Genomic DNA, 12,202 nt, shown 5'->3' on the forward strand with positions numbered 1-12,202 from the left:
TGTTCCTCACAGTGACCGGAGAACCAGCAAAGCCAGGGTTACTGCTAATGGTGGGGGTACTTGGCATCCGAGCGAGGTTAGGCATGCTTCTTCGAAGTTTGTCTGAAGCAAAAAGAAGACAACATCCAGAGTCATGTCAGAGTTGCCAACAAACGCCAGCAGCCCCTGAACAACTTCTGTAGAAAAATCAAAATGGAAGCAGATTACTTCAACACAAAGAACGGGTGTGCTCTGCAGGAAGAATAGGAACACATTATTGACAGCCTGCTAATTGAACCCTTCCGACTCTCGTCACAATTAATCACAAATGATTTTAAAGGCACCAATAGGGAGTACATTTTCAGAATCACAAGGATTTAAACACTAAAATGTCATAATAAGGATGAGTTTCACATAATTGTGTAAAGTAGGTCAGATGAATCATGCCCTAAATGTGCCTGTTTCTTTGCCATGAATACAAAGCGAGGCTGCAGCGACAAAGTCGGGCACAGCTACCTACACTGTGGCTGTCTAAAGACAGGCGAGATGAATCCATCCCGAGTGCCTAAAGTCTTGCTTTCAGGCACCAATGAGATGCTAAAAAAATTTCCATTCAGTGCCAAACCTTATTAGCATGTTAGGTTTCTGCAGGTAGCCATGCACAAAACCTGCTAAGACTTGATGTCGGGCATTGGAACAGGCTGCCCAGGGAGGGGGTTGAGGCACCATCCCTGGCTGTGTTTAAGAACTGTTTAGATGTGGTGTTGGGGGATATGGTGTAGGGGAGAACTTTAGAGTAGGGTAGATGGTTGGACTCGATGATCCCGAGGGTCTCTTCCAGCCTAGATGATTCTGTGATTCTGTCATTCAGTTGCCTGGAGCCCTGGGTTGACGTGATTTTCGTATCTGGTGGTTCTCTCTCCACAGGCACTTGTGATGCCAGATGTGGGGGACATTTTCAGAACAGGCCTGTAGGGCCTTTCACAAAAAGAAAGCTGCAAATGCCCCAAATGTTTCTGGGGCAGGTTCAACAGCTAAGGCAAGTGTTTAAGAGGTCAGAAGATGCAACCTCACTCACGCTAGTTGATTTGGAGAGAGAGAAGCTGAAACCAAGTCTGACATCTCAAGAAGACTTCTCAACCACAACAGCGTTAGGTAATGAAAGGTGAAGCTCTTTTGGTCTCTTCTGTCACAGGGTCAATGGGAGATGACTCAATTCTGTATAATCAGAAGAGACTGGCGGGGGCAGAAAAGCACACACTGAATGACCTGGTCTGAACTGCCTCCTGTGACATGATAGACTTCAGAAAAGCACCGCTGTGGGGAAACAATGAGTTATTCATTAAATTGTCACTGATAACACCAGTAACGCTGGCCTCTTGTCCAGGCCCAGGAGTACACGTGCTGTGCCCTGCTGAGGTGGCAATGTTTCTCCTGGTACCACCATCAGCGCGGAGGCCACCAGCTCCTGTCCCTGCCGTAGGTTCCAGCACCTGGTAGATGTCTGCCTCCAGTTCTTACACTGCAGCAGACAGCAGGGGTATGCTTGTCTTCTAACTGGCAGCTCCAACTACTCTCTCCAACGGCAAGCAGGGCATTTCAAGATTGATACTCTGGATTTATGCACAGGAACAACACATCACGCAGCTTGGAACTGCTGGTTTGGGTCGACCTCCTAGCTCACACAGGGCAAGTTCAGTCCACAGAAACAACAAATTGACTTAGGAACCCCTGTTTATCAGTCCACATAAATATATAACCTAATCAGCACCATCACGAGCTCCTCTAATCCCTAAAGCTGCTAACAGCTGACACGTAATAAGAAGTGACAGTACAGTTCTATCTATACAAGGTATTAGTAGTCACTAACAGTAACTTCAATACATGTGATGCCTATGTACCTCCAGTGAACTGAGTCACAGCAAGGCTACCACTCCAGCTGCTTTTTATGACTGGTCTTCATGGTATGAACTGGTAGAGAATCAAGCAAATAGTCAAAAACATCCCTGTACTTCAAAGAAAGAGAGAGAGAAAATCTATTGCTGTCTAGAAATAGTTTAAATATTCCTGTGAATTAAATACACTACATTTTCCTATTTTCAAAATCAAACGGTAGGTATGAGAGTAAGATAGGGAGGAGTTCAGTGCAGGAAAAGGAATTGTGAGGTTTAGAATTCCTGGACACTAGAGTACAGTCAAATCCTAATAAAGAACCAATTTAAGGGTAATCCTTCATTCAAAGAGTTATGAGTTGTTGTGCATCAGTGACTCAGCACTAACACTGGCAGGCTGAAACTGTCAGTGGGACAGCAGCAAACATTAGCAAAGGAATTACCACAGTTTGGGCAGGTGGTAAGTATTAACAACACTGATACAATAATGATAAAACAGTTATCAGGCTTCCAAAGCTGTCCCAGGGATGCAAACAATACAGCTACTATACTTCCCTATTTCTGAAATACCATCATTTCACAAACTGGAAAGGGAACTCCCTTCTTATGATGCAATCCTTGGCCCGGAGTGGCAGAAAATTCATGAATATGGGATGCCTGCAGCTACTAATAATTTTGGAGCCCTAGCCTACCCTTTTAAATCCTAGGTCCTGAAATCCTAGGTCAACATTACAGCACTTGGCAAGGAAAGGTTTAAGCAGTAGGATGGTGGTAGAGAAGATGGTACTGCATAAATTAGCTTTTCTAATATTATCTATATGTCACGTTGTATAAGCAGAATTCCTTGGTCTCTACGTGCTCTTCCACTCGGGGACTGCCTCAGCCACCACAGGCATGATCTATCTATGCCTTGAATTGTCCAGCAGACGCAGCTACGACAGCAGGAAAAGTAGGTACAGAGGTAGCTTGGATTTCCTCCATGTTGTGGGTGGCCACGTCTTTTGCCTCCTGTTCAATTTAGTCCCTTCTGGTTCCAGCAGACTGCTCTGCTGCTGATTCATTCAGTCCTCAGGCAGCAGATTCCTGCTGCACCTGCAAATTCTCATCCATCGAGCATCTGCGTTACTTCTTTGATGGGTCCTTGTGTCTGCTGAGACAAATGGCCCTGCAAAGCAATGAAAATAGCAGGTCAGTTTTGTGTTTGGGGAAAATCCAGAACTGTTTGTCTCGATGACATTCTGCAGCTTTCATCTCCTTGGATGATGCATTCTCTTTCATCTCTTCCTTCAAGTTTGTTCTGTCACCTGTTCCCCTCCTAAGAACAGCGGAAAGAGTCTTACAGACCTTTTGTTTGTAAATGAAATGCTGGCTCTTGTGAGTTGATATATGGAAGCAGAAGGTGGGAGTTACATGACTTTAATATTATTTCAGGCCGCTGAGACTTGACCAGATACAAACTCGATGGAAATATGAGAAGAAAAGAAAAATACTTTTCCAAGCTGCCAGTAACAAACCTTCCCTTTCTAGAGCTCTTTGCTCTCCTAAGATTGATGAGAAAATTAACAGAGAGGAGAAGTGAAGGAGTAGAGCTGAGATGTATTTTCAGATGAGAAGTAATTTGCCCAAATAGTCCTGTTTATGATGAATGATGAAATTTGTGACGGTACCTGCTACCTCTTCTGCACTAATCTGGTTTAGTGGCAAGCCTAAAAAATTATCAGTTGTTTAGAGCTCGTTTTGTTAGGAAGATGTCAATATTAACACCAGCGAGGAACTCCAAAGGACCTGCACCTTCACGGCATCCATAGCTATTGTGAGCCACTATTGAGTCTCAACTGTAATCTAGGCCAAAACAAACACGAGGTTTAAGTAGGATGCAGCCATATAAAGCATCACAGATGTACCTTTGCCTTTCCCAGCCTTCTTTGAGATGTAACTGCATGACCTACAGACACTATATATTGAGATGCTTGAAAGCGTGAAGAAAATGCAAGGATAGGTCATGCAAGGGAGTTAATGATCAGTTCCTGGGTATTACTGCCTTCTCAGAATAGTTCATGCATATACACATGTCCTTGTCACTTCATGAATGTTCTTCAGGTGGCATATGTTGCTCTCGTTTCACGTATCTGCAGAATGATGCACCAAAAAAATCACTCACTGCATGTTTACGCTTTCTGCCTTCCATGGCATCCGTGCTGAATTGCCTGTTGCTTTCAGCACAAGAAAAACTGGGCACTGTGAAATACAGGGTCCTCTGCTGTCAACTGACAATGTGCATGAAAAGACCACCCTATTGCACAGATCATATGCACTACTGGTGAGAAAAAGGTCAAAAATACAGGCAAAGTGTCCCTTATTTTGTCAAACATTCCACAAAATTACAGTAAAGACAGCAGTTTCCCTTGTACCCAGCTACTTTAGTTCTGATTTTTATTCCGGGAAGTTCTTCCCTCAGTGCCATTTCTTCTCTGAAGTCAGCCTGGGATCGGTGGCCCAGCTTCTTTCTGGCAGGACACCAAACAGGCAGCACCTGCTTTCTGCCTTCTGGCCCCAACACTGCTGGTGGCTGCCCCAGTTCCACCACTTGTCTTCAGTTTTTTTTCCCCTTCCCTGACCTAATACTATCACCAGCACTCTTTTTTTCCCCCTTCCCTGACCTAATACTATCACCAGCAGAAGATGAATGCCCATGTAGCACGCAAAGAGACACTGCCCTCAGAGCAAAGCTGCCACAGAAGAGGTACACTCTTGGTGGGTTGCCAGAGTAGGAGTTCTGTAGCAGTTCTTGATAAATATCATCTTCTCTCTGCCAAAACACCTCACCCAGTGAGGGTGTCCTTGCAAGGAGAGCTGATGTCGACTCTACAGTGAAGTGCCTTAAAACACATTTATTCGTTCATTGCTATTCTCTGCAAGCGTTGCCAAGGTTTGATTAGAACAAAAGGACTTAAAAGCCTCACCATCATTAAGGAATGTGATAAAATGTATCTTATTTATTAGTGTCTCAGAGAAATCTATACCACCATTTAGCAGTTTCTTATGCATATTTAAATCCTTCACACAAACCCTGCAGGTTCAGCTCTGCCTTACCTGCACTGTATGCACAAACAAGTTGGGGGAGAACCACAAGGAAAAAATCTGTGCTTTTCTATTTTAAATATTATGTTCTATATTCTTTGAAGACCTGAGTTCAGTATCTGCATTACATTTGTTACGATAATGACATTCATGACTTCCCAAATACAGCAGGGTCTAGTTAGAGGTCTGTGGAATCATCAGTTCCTACAACAGAGATATCCCTGCGTAAAAATACAAATAGAGATTAAGAGCTAAAAGCAAGTCTTTAAGTTAAGTAAGAGACAGCATTCTTCATGATTGTCAATACCGACATTTTGCCAACGTTGAACACTTCCATTTTATTCAGAATTATTACTTCATCTCACCCTGGCTTCAAGGCATATGTCTCCCTCCACAGACACTTACAGCAAATTAAGGATTTTTTCCCTATCCTTCCATGACTTCTTGCTACTGATTGCTATTCTCAACATAACTTCAAAGGTGACAAAACAAGATTTTTTCCTCCTTTTCTTTAATGAAGCCTGCAACCATTCCCTACAGTGAACTCCCCCCTCCTTACTGAACAAGAGAGATTATGAGCAGAAAAAACACTCCGTAAATCATTGAGAACAGACATTTTCCCACCTCTCTGAACACATAAATCAATGTTAAGTCTATACTGAACTAGTATCTAAGATGGGGAAGCCAAACAGGGGGGAACTCAAGTACCTCATACAGCACTTAAATGCTTATATGTGGGCAGCTGAATGAGGCCTTTCATACACACATGGACACTCACATCTTAGCATCTAAACATAAGCTCTCCTCATCGGGTGACCAATATTATACTCTTAAAAGAATTATAATTAATTATCCTCTTTCTCATTTGCCTTGGTAAACTGTAACAGTGTGGAAACACACTGTCCATCAGACTGAGCTTCCAACAAATTCTTATTTTGCAGTCTACCTCCATTTCAATGTGTAGGAGTTCTCGAAAGACAATGAAATCGTTGCCAAGATGATGAGAAGCGCCGATGAGATGTTGTCAAAATACTACTCAGACATACTCGATACAGTGAAAACTTCACTCCTTGTCTGCCAACAGAACAGAGCCAAAGCAAAACGCTTCTCACCATCAGCATTTGACACTTATGTGGATCAGGGCTGCATGAGTCAGAGGTTGAAGGTGCAGAAGGTGAAGAGATTAATTCCACCCTAAAGATAGTGGTACTGGCTATTATAGGACTGTCTGCCACCCCAGCAAATGGGTAAGTGAAGTCGCGTGTGTCCATCTTCTGAGCAACACCAAACAGATTATCCACTACATAGTTCTTGAGAAAAAAGGCAACTTAGTGGTAAAATCAGTGGCCTTTTACATGTATACACCTCCTAGTTAATAAACTAGGAGTCTAGTATTTTTAGTGCTCTGTAAGTACTTTCTGAGGTTTCCATGTGGGAATCCAACGCTTAAGGTCCACTGACACAGAACGTGAAAAAATAACTGAAAAAGCACTTGGGGACCATATAAAAAGATTGCAGCACCACATCCTGCCCTAATCCCCAAATCAAAAATGCCCCATTAACCTTCCTTTTATCTCCCCAACATTCCTCAAGCCCATCAGTGCTGTCCCATCCCTGTACCTCCCTGGCAAGAAAAATAACATTGAAATTAATTTGGCACATATGCTGTACCAACAAACACCCACGTCGCTTTACCCTCTGTCAACCTCAGCCTTCTTTACATACTGCCACTTGTCGCTTATACTTCCACGTCATGTCTTACTTTGAACACAAGTGCTTTTGGCACCAACCTGTCGTGTCTTATTTGTCAGGAAAGCAACATGCATACCTGTGGCGCTCTATAAATAGCAACTGTTTTGAAGAACACATTTATTTTCTTGCCCAAGGGTGAGCTGTAACCTGTAATGCTACAAACAAGGCTCTTGACAGAAAACTGACTGTTTCGAATTAGCTTGGGGAAAAGACTGAAGGAATAGGAAAGCACGATGCAGCAGGAGGAAGACAATTGTGATCATAATAAGGAATGAAAGCAAGGTAACAGCGACAACAGAGGCAAACTTAAGCCTTGAGTAACCATCGAGAGACAAATCTCCCAGGGACTCTGGAATATATCTCAAATGCAGAGCAAAAATCAGCAATAGCTCAGGATAGTTTGGGAGTGACATTATCTCCCCCTGCTTTTAAAAGTCTGCCCTACCAGACCTGGAACAGGAGCAGGGTGTTGACCCCTGCCATAAGCACTAATCGTGGAGTCACAGCGTTTATGTCTTAACAGCAAAGTCAGGAATAAGAAAGAGAATGAACATATGAAAAGCCTATTTTGTATTTTACTGTATCCACAATGGACATGCATAGGTCAAGCCCGAAAGCCTGATCAGTTCTTCTAACCAACTGTTAGCTTCCCCAAAGATGTTTTTCTTCCCTTTTTCTTCTTTCTTCACTTGTGGTCACCTTCGCAGCACTTTAAAACAGACTAAAGCGACAACAACTTTCATGACCAGGTCACAAATGACATTTTGGAGCAAATTACTCAACAATAACATTACCTCAATCGTTTGCACAGGCTTAAATTGCTTGTCACAACTCACAGAGTGATCTAGCTGTCAGACACTAAACATGCTTCACTCTCAATCTTTAAAATGGCATCGCTGCTTTGCACAGAGAAAAGACCACTTCTCAGAAAGGCATGCAACCCACCTCCATTAACCCTATTTGGTTGCTGCTCTGGAGTTTGGGCTTGAGGAGAGTAGTAGGGCTGCTGATAAGTATTTGAAGGGAAGTGTGGGGAGGTAGGGCTCCTCCTGCAGTCCCGGATACTGGAGAAAGTCTGTGAGTGAGGAATCCCTTTCTGGAAGGGGGAGCAGCGAGTCAGCCGCGGCTGGGGAGGCGGGAGGTGGTCAAACTCTTCCTCGTCCTCAAGACTGTAGCGATCGTAGTCCTGGTCACTGCACACCCCCTTCTTCCCTGCATGCAGAGAGGCGTTGGAACTGTGCCTTGACACAGATGCTGAAGTTGAAGCATAATCTTGCCTAAGACCTGTAAATTCCAAGGAGAGAATGACTTGGCTTCTGCAAAGTGAATAACCTTTAACATGCACTTCAATGTTGAAAACTGAGCAGGTAAGTAGACATAGTTTTACAGCAAAAATTGGATTTACAACATCATGAGGCTGAAGATCTAAAGTCAGATTCATTGGATCTAACTTTTGATGTCTACCTTTCAGGCATCTAAGCCTGAATTATTTCCCTAGAGATCCCTTTTTAATAAAAAATAAAAAAAAAGAACACAGGCATCTCCAAAATGCAGTATCTGTGAGATGTCTCAGATACTTCTCAACATAAGATGAATTGCCTTCAGGAGGCACCTATTTCTCTGTCAACAGAAAGACTACTAGAGTATTAAGTATTTAACTTTTAAACGCTTGATTAGAGGAATTAACACTCAGTCTATTGGTTCATTGAGTTATAACTTATCATAGAATGAGCATATAAATGAGCATTCATTTATCATAGTTTATCATAGAATGGTTAGAAGGGACCTTAAAGATCATTGAGTTCCAACCCCCCTGCGTGCGCCGGGACACCTCCCACTAGAGCAGGTTGCTCAAAGCCCCACACAGCTTGGTCTTGGAACACTTCCAGGGATGGGGCACCCACAACTTCTCTGGGCAACCTATTCCAGTGTCTCACCACCCTCGCAGTAAAGAATTTCTTCCTAATATCTAATCTAAATTACCCTTCTTTCAGTTTAAAATCATTACCCCTTGTCCTATCACTGCATTCCCTGATAAACAGTCCATCTCCCCTGTAGGCCCCCTTCAGGTACTGGAAGGCTGCTACAGGGTCTCCCCAGAGCCTTCTCTTCCCCAGGCTTATATTTATATTTATGCAATGAAAACGCTGACAGTGACATTTCCTAAACTTGTAACACATGTAAATACTCTAGCTCTCCAGCCTCCCTGGACCAGAATTCATTCCTGCTAGCAGCCAGTCTCAAGGACAAGGCTTAGTGGCATGCATTTTACACGGGCACGCATCCTGCCACCCCCTTCTCAGAACACCAGGTTTTTTTACAAAAAGCCCTCAGCTTTGACAGATGTCTTTGCTACCATAATGAAAAGTTCTTAATATGCTTCCCCCCTCCCTCTCGAGTGGGAGTTTCTATTCATGGCTGTGAAGACAGCTTGCCTCCACGCACGTATAATACCACCACTTTCCACGGGATTAAGTGGACAATAACTGTCACATGCTCAAACATTTGGTACCAGCTGCTATTACAAGGATGAGATACAACCATTGCACCTCACATAGATTAGAAGAAAAACAGTGGTTTTCTTCCCAGTTTACCTGATTCCTTAAAGAGCTAAGCATGTGAAGTCTTCTTTTAAAACCTCACTCTGAAGGAGACAAGGGCAGCTGTCATTTAAGTAATGCAATCCTTTGTGTCTGATAGGCATAATTCGCATTTTAAACAAAAATTCTTATCACTTTCACATAATATCTGAATTTTTCTGAGCTGTGACCGCACACATTTGCCAGCTGAGAATTCAGCTATACTGGAAAGTCTCACACTTGCTAATTTCTGCGCTGAACATAATAAGTGCTACCAGATGCTCAGGAAGTTCAACTGCTGACAAGTGATCACTCCAGCCTGCTCACTCTTGTTGCTGCAGCCAGAACTCATGTCTAACTACTTCTTCACATTTTTTCTCTATTTCATTCACAGCCACTTATTAGCTGGCATTTTCTTTCAGTCAGCATCTCTGAATTTCTCTTATTTTTCATCTCATCGTTTCCTCCTTGATGTCTCACTTGGCACTAATAGGAAGTGAGAAAGATACTGCACTTACTCTCTGAGTGACTTCCAAGTCAAATGCCTTTTATTTATGAATAAAGACATTTTCCCAAAATTACTATCAAGCCAAACTATAATCTATGTCAAACAAACTTTCGGGCCCAGATTTCTGCATAATCACTAGTCTCAAACCAAAATGCTAAATTTAAATGCCCCAATTTGAGACTTAAAGGGGACTTCATTTCAAAATTCATCTGACAATTAAGAAAATCAAAGTAGGAGAAAAAAAATCCATGAGAGCTGCTTATTGTTTTCCTTTCTCATGAGAAGTATGCATGATAAGAATGCTTTAGCGTCTCCCTTCCCCACAATTTAATAGTTTCAATTAATATGGTAAGACACTGTAAGAATTCTAAATCTAAATGTGCTCAATGGGTATGGAGCTACTACCACTAGGGATTCAGCAAAATATAAGCATCAAGTTTTGAAAGATGCTGTACCTTTAACCTGAACTCAACGATGTGGTGAGTTTTCCACCTGTCATTCAAGAAGTGACACTTCTTAAGAAAGATCCACTTGATTGAGACCAGACTGGAGCAGTTTTGACTGTTACGAGAAATCTGAAAATTCTGAAAAATGAAAAAAGCCACTTACTCTCCTCCTGTAGACGAGCCATGATCTGAACATCGGTGAGGTCCTGCAGCTTGTATCCCATGGAGATGGAATCATCCTCCAGCTCCGAGGTGCTCAGTTCACTGTCTATTGATGACTGTGGGCTCAAAGGGGAACTCCTAGAAATGTAACCTATGTAAGAAAACATAACCTTTAGCCTGTGAATACGTCTGGCCATCTTTCACTCATGACTATCTGCCCTTGATGTTACAGCAACTTAAAATATGTTCTGTGTAACAGATAAAAATTTTCAGAAGTGTAGTGCAACCCGCTAACAATTAGCAAAGGGCTTTGATATCTGTGAGAAGTAGTAAGCGTAGTAATCAATCATGAATTCCTCTGCTTGTTCCCAAAATAGCATCTCATATCCCAGACAATGAATAATTTACCCAATACAGTTCTGAAACGGCTCAGATTAGTTAGTGTAGTCTAAACACATCTGCATTTGAATCCTTATTATGGGACTGTGGTTCTCCCTACTCTGTTCTGAAAAGCAAGTGTGTATGTGTCACCAATTTCACATTCCACGTCAGACCCATTTATCAAGGGGAAATGGCTTCAAGCTGGAGGGGAGCAGATTTAGATTGGAGATTAGGAGAGGGTTCTTCACTGTGAGGGTGGTGGAGCACTGGAACAGGTTACCCAGGGAGGTGGTTGAGGCCCCATCCCTGGAGATATTCAAGGTGAGGCTCAACGAGGCCCTGGGCAACCTGGTCTAGTTGGGGGTGTCCCTGCTGACTGTGGGGAGGTCGGACTAGATGACCTTTGGAGGTCCCTTCCAGCCTGGGCAATTCTATGATTCTATTATCTAAGTTTTACTGGTTTTTTTAATTGTTTATAATAATCAGATAAATCAATTATTTTAACAATTAAGACTGAACATTACGCAACAACAGAGAAAGCATTGCTTCCTTCACAGAGCCACCTTTTGGAGAGGGCTCTGGATTCTACTTTTTCCCTGCATGATAGCAAAATATAAACTAAAATGCCATGGGTTGCATGAGCTAGTTGTTGCCCAGCTTTAAAGAAAAATCTTTCAAATAAAACAGTAACTCACTTTCTAATATCCTCTGGACCACCAGAAGCTCACAGCCTGCAGGGTGAAACCTGCTGTGACTATGGCTCATCAGCTGTGCTTGTATCACAGATGTGTTTGCATCCTCTAGTGCTGCTCAAAGCAGCCACCTGAAATTCATCCTAAATTCAGCTGTTCTCTAATAATACCTCCAAGAGAAAAGGACACGCGGGAGATTACTTTGCTCTGGAAGGATTGTAAGGAGTAAATGCGTTTGCTCTTTTAAATATTTAAGTTACAACAGTCCTCGAGGTTTTGCAGAGGTAGTAACAGCTGTGCCCTTTTGGAGGAGCCGTGGGAAGCTAGACGAGATACCTGAGGGTATCTCCAATAGCAAGAGATGCCTTCATTTAGGGACTAAACTACATCCCATTGAATGGGGGAGCTTAGACATCTCACTCACACAGAGACACCTACACCAGGCATTGAGTCTGGAGCTGCATCTCACCCACAGTGCCCATATACCCAACAGGGCTTTCTGCACTGATTTCATGTGCTGTAAAGAAAATTAAGCACAGACACTGTGATAACTTCCTTAGACCACACCTGCTCCCACCAGCAATAAAATGTGAATGCCTGTTCCCCAGAAGATTATTTTCTCCACTGCACCTTAAAAGAAGTCACAGATATAAAGTGACTCCTGACACCTGTAGCAAAGAACGAAAAATACAACTCTTCGTAATTTACAGCCCATAGAAAGTGTATTTTT

At 42.7% G+C, this 12,202-nt stretch overlaps 1 protein-coding gene across 1 annotated transcript in view; it reads right to left on the minus strand.

Moving 5' to 3' along the window:
* Positions 1–12,202, minus strand: part of SLAIN1 (SLAIN motif family member 1) — a 60,159-nt gene that overhangs the window by 18,812 nt on the left and 29,145 nt on the right. Inside the window, exons 2-3 of the mRNA XM_014955515.1 lie at positions 10,401–10,550; positions 7,650–7,988 (exon numbers count right to left, since the gene is read on the minus strand). Of these exons, the coding sequence (XP_014811001.1) occupies positions 7,650–7,988; positions 10,401–10,461 (400 nt within the window). The 5' untranslated portion in view covers positions 10,462–10,550. The remainder of the gene's footprint in view (positions 1–7,649; positions 7,989–10,400; positions 10,551–12,202) is intronic.

Source organism: Calidris pugnax, unplaced genomic scaffold (genome assembly GCF_001431845.1).
Source record: "Calidris pugnax isolate Ruff unplaced genomic scaffold, ASM143184v1 scaffold153, whole genome shotgun sequence".
Lineage (NCBI taxonomy): Eukaryota > Metazoa > Chordata > Aves > Charadriiformes > Scolopacidae > Calidris > Calidris pugnax.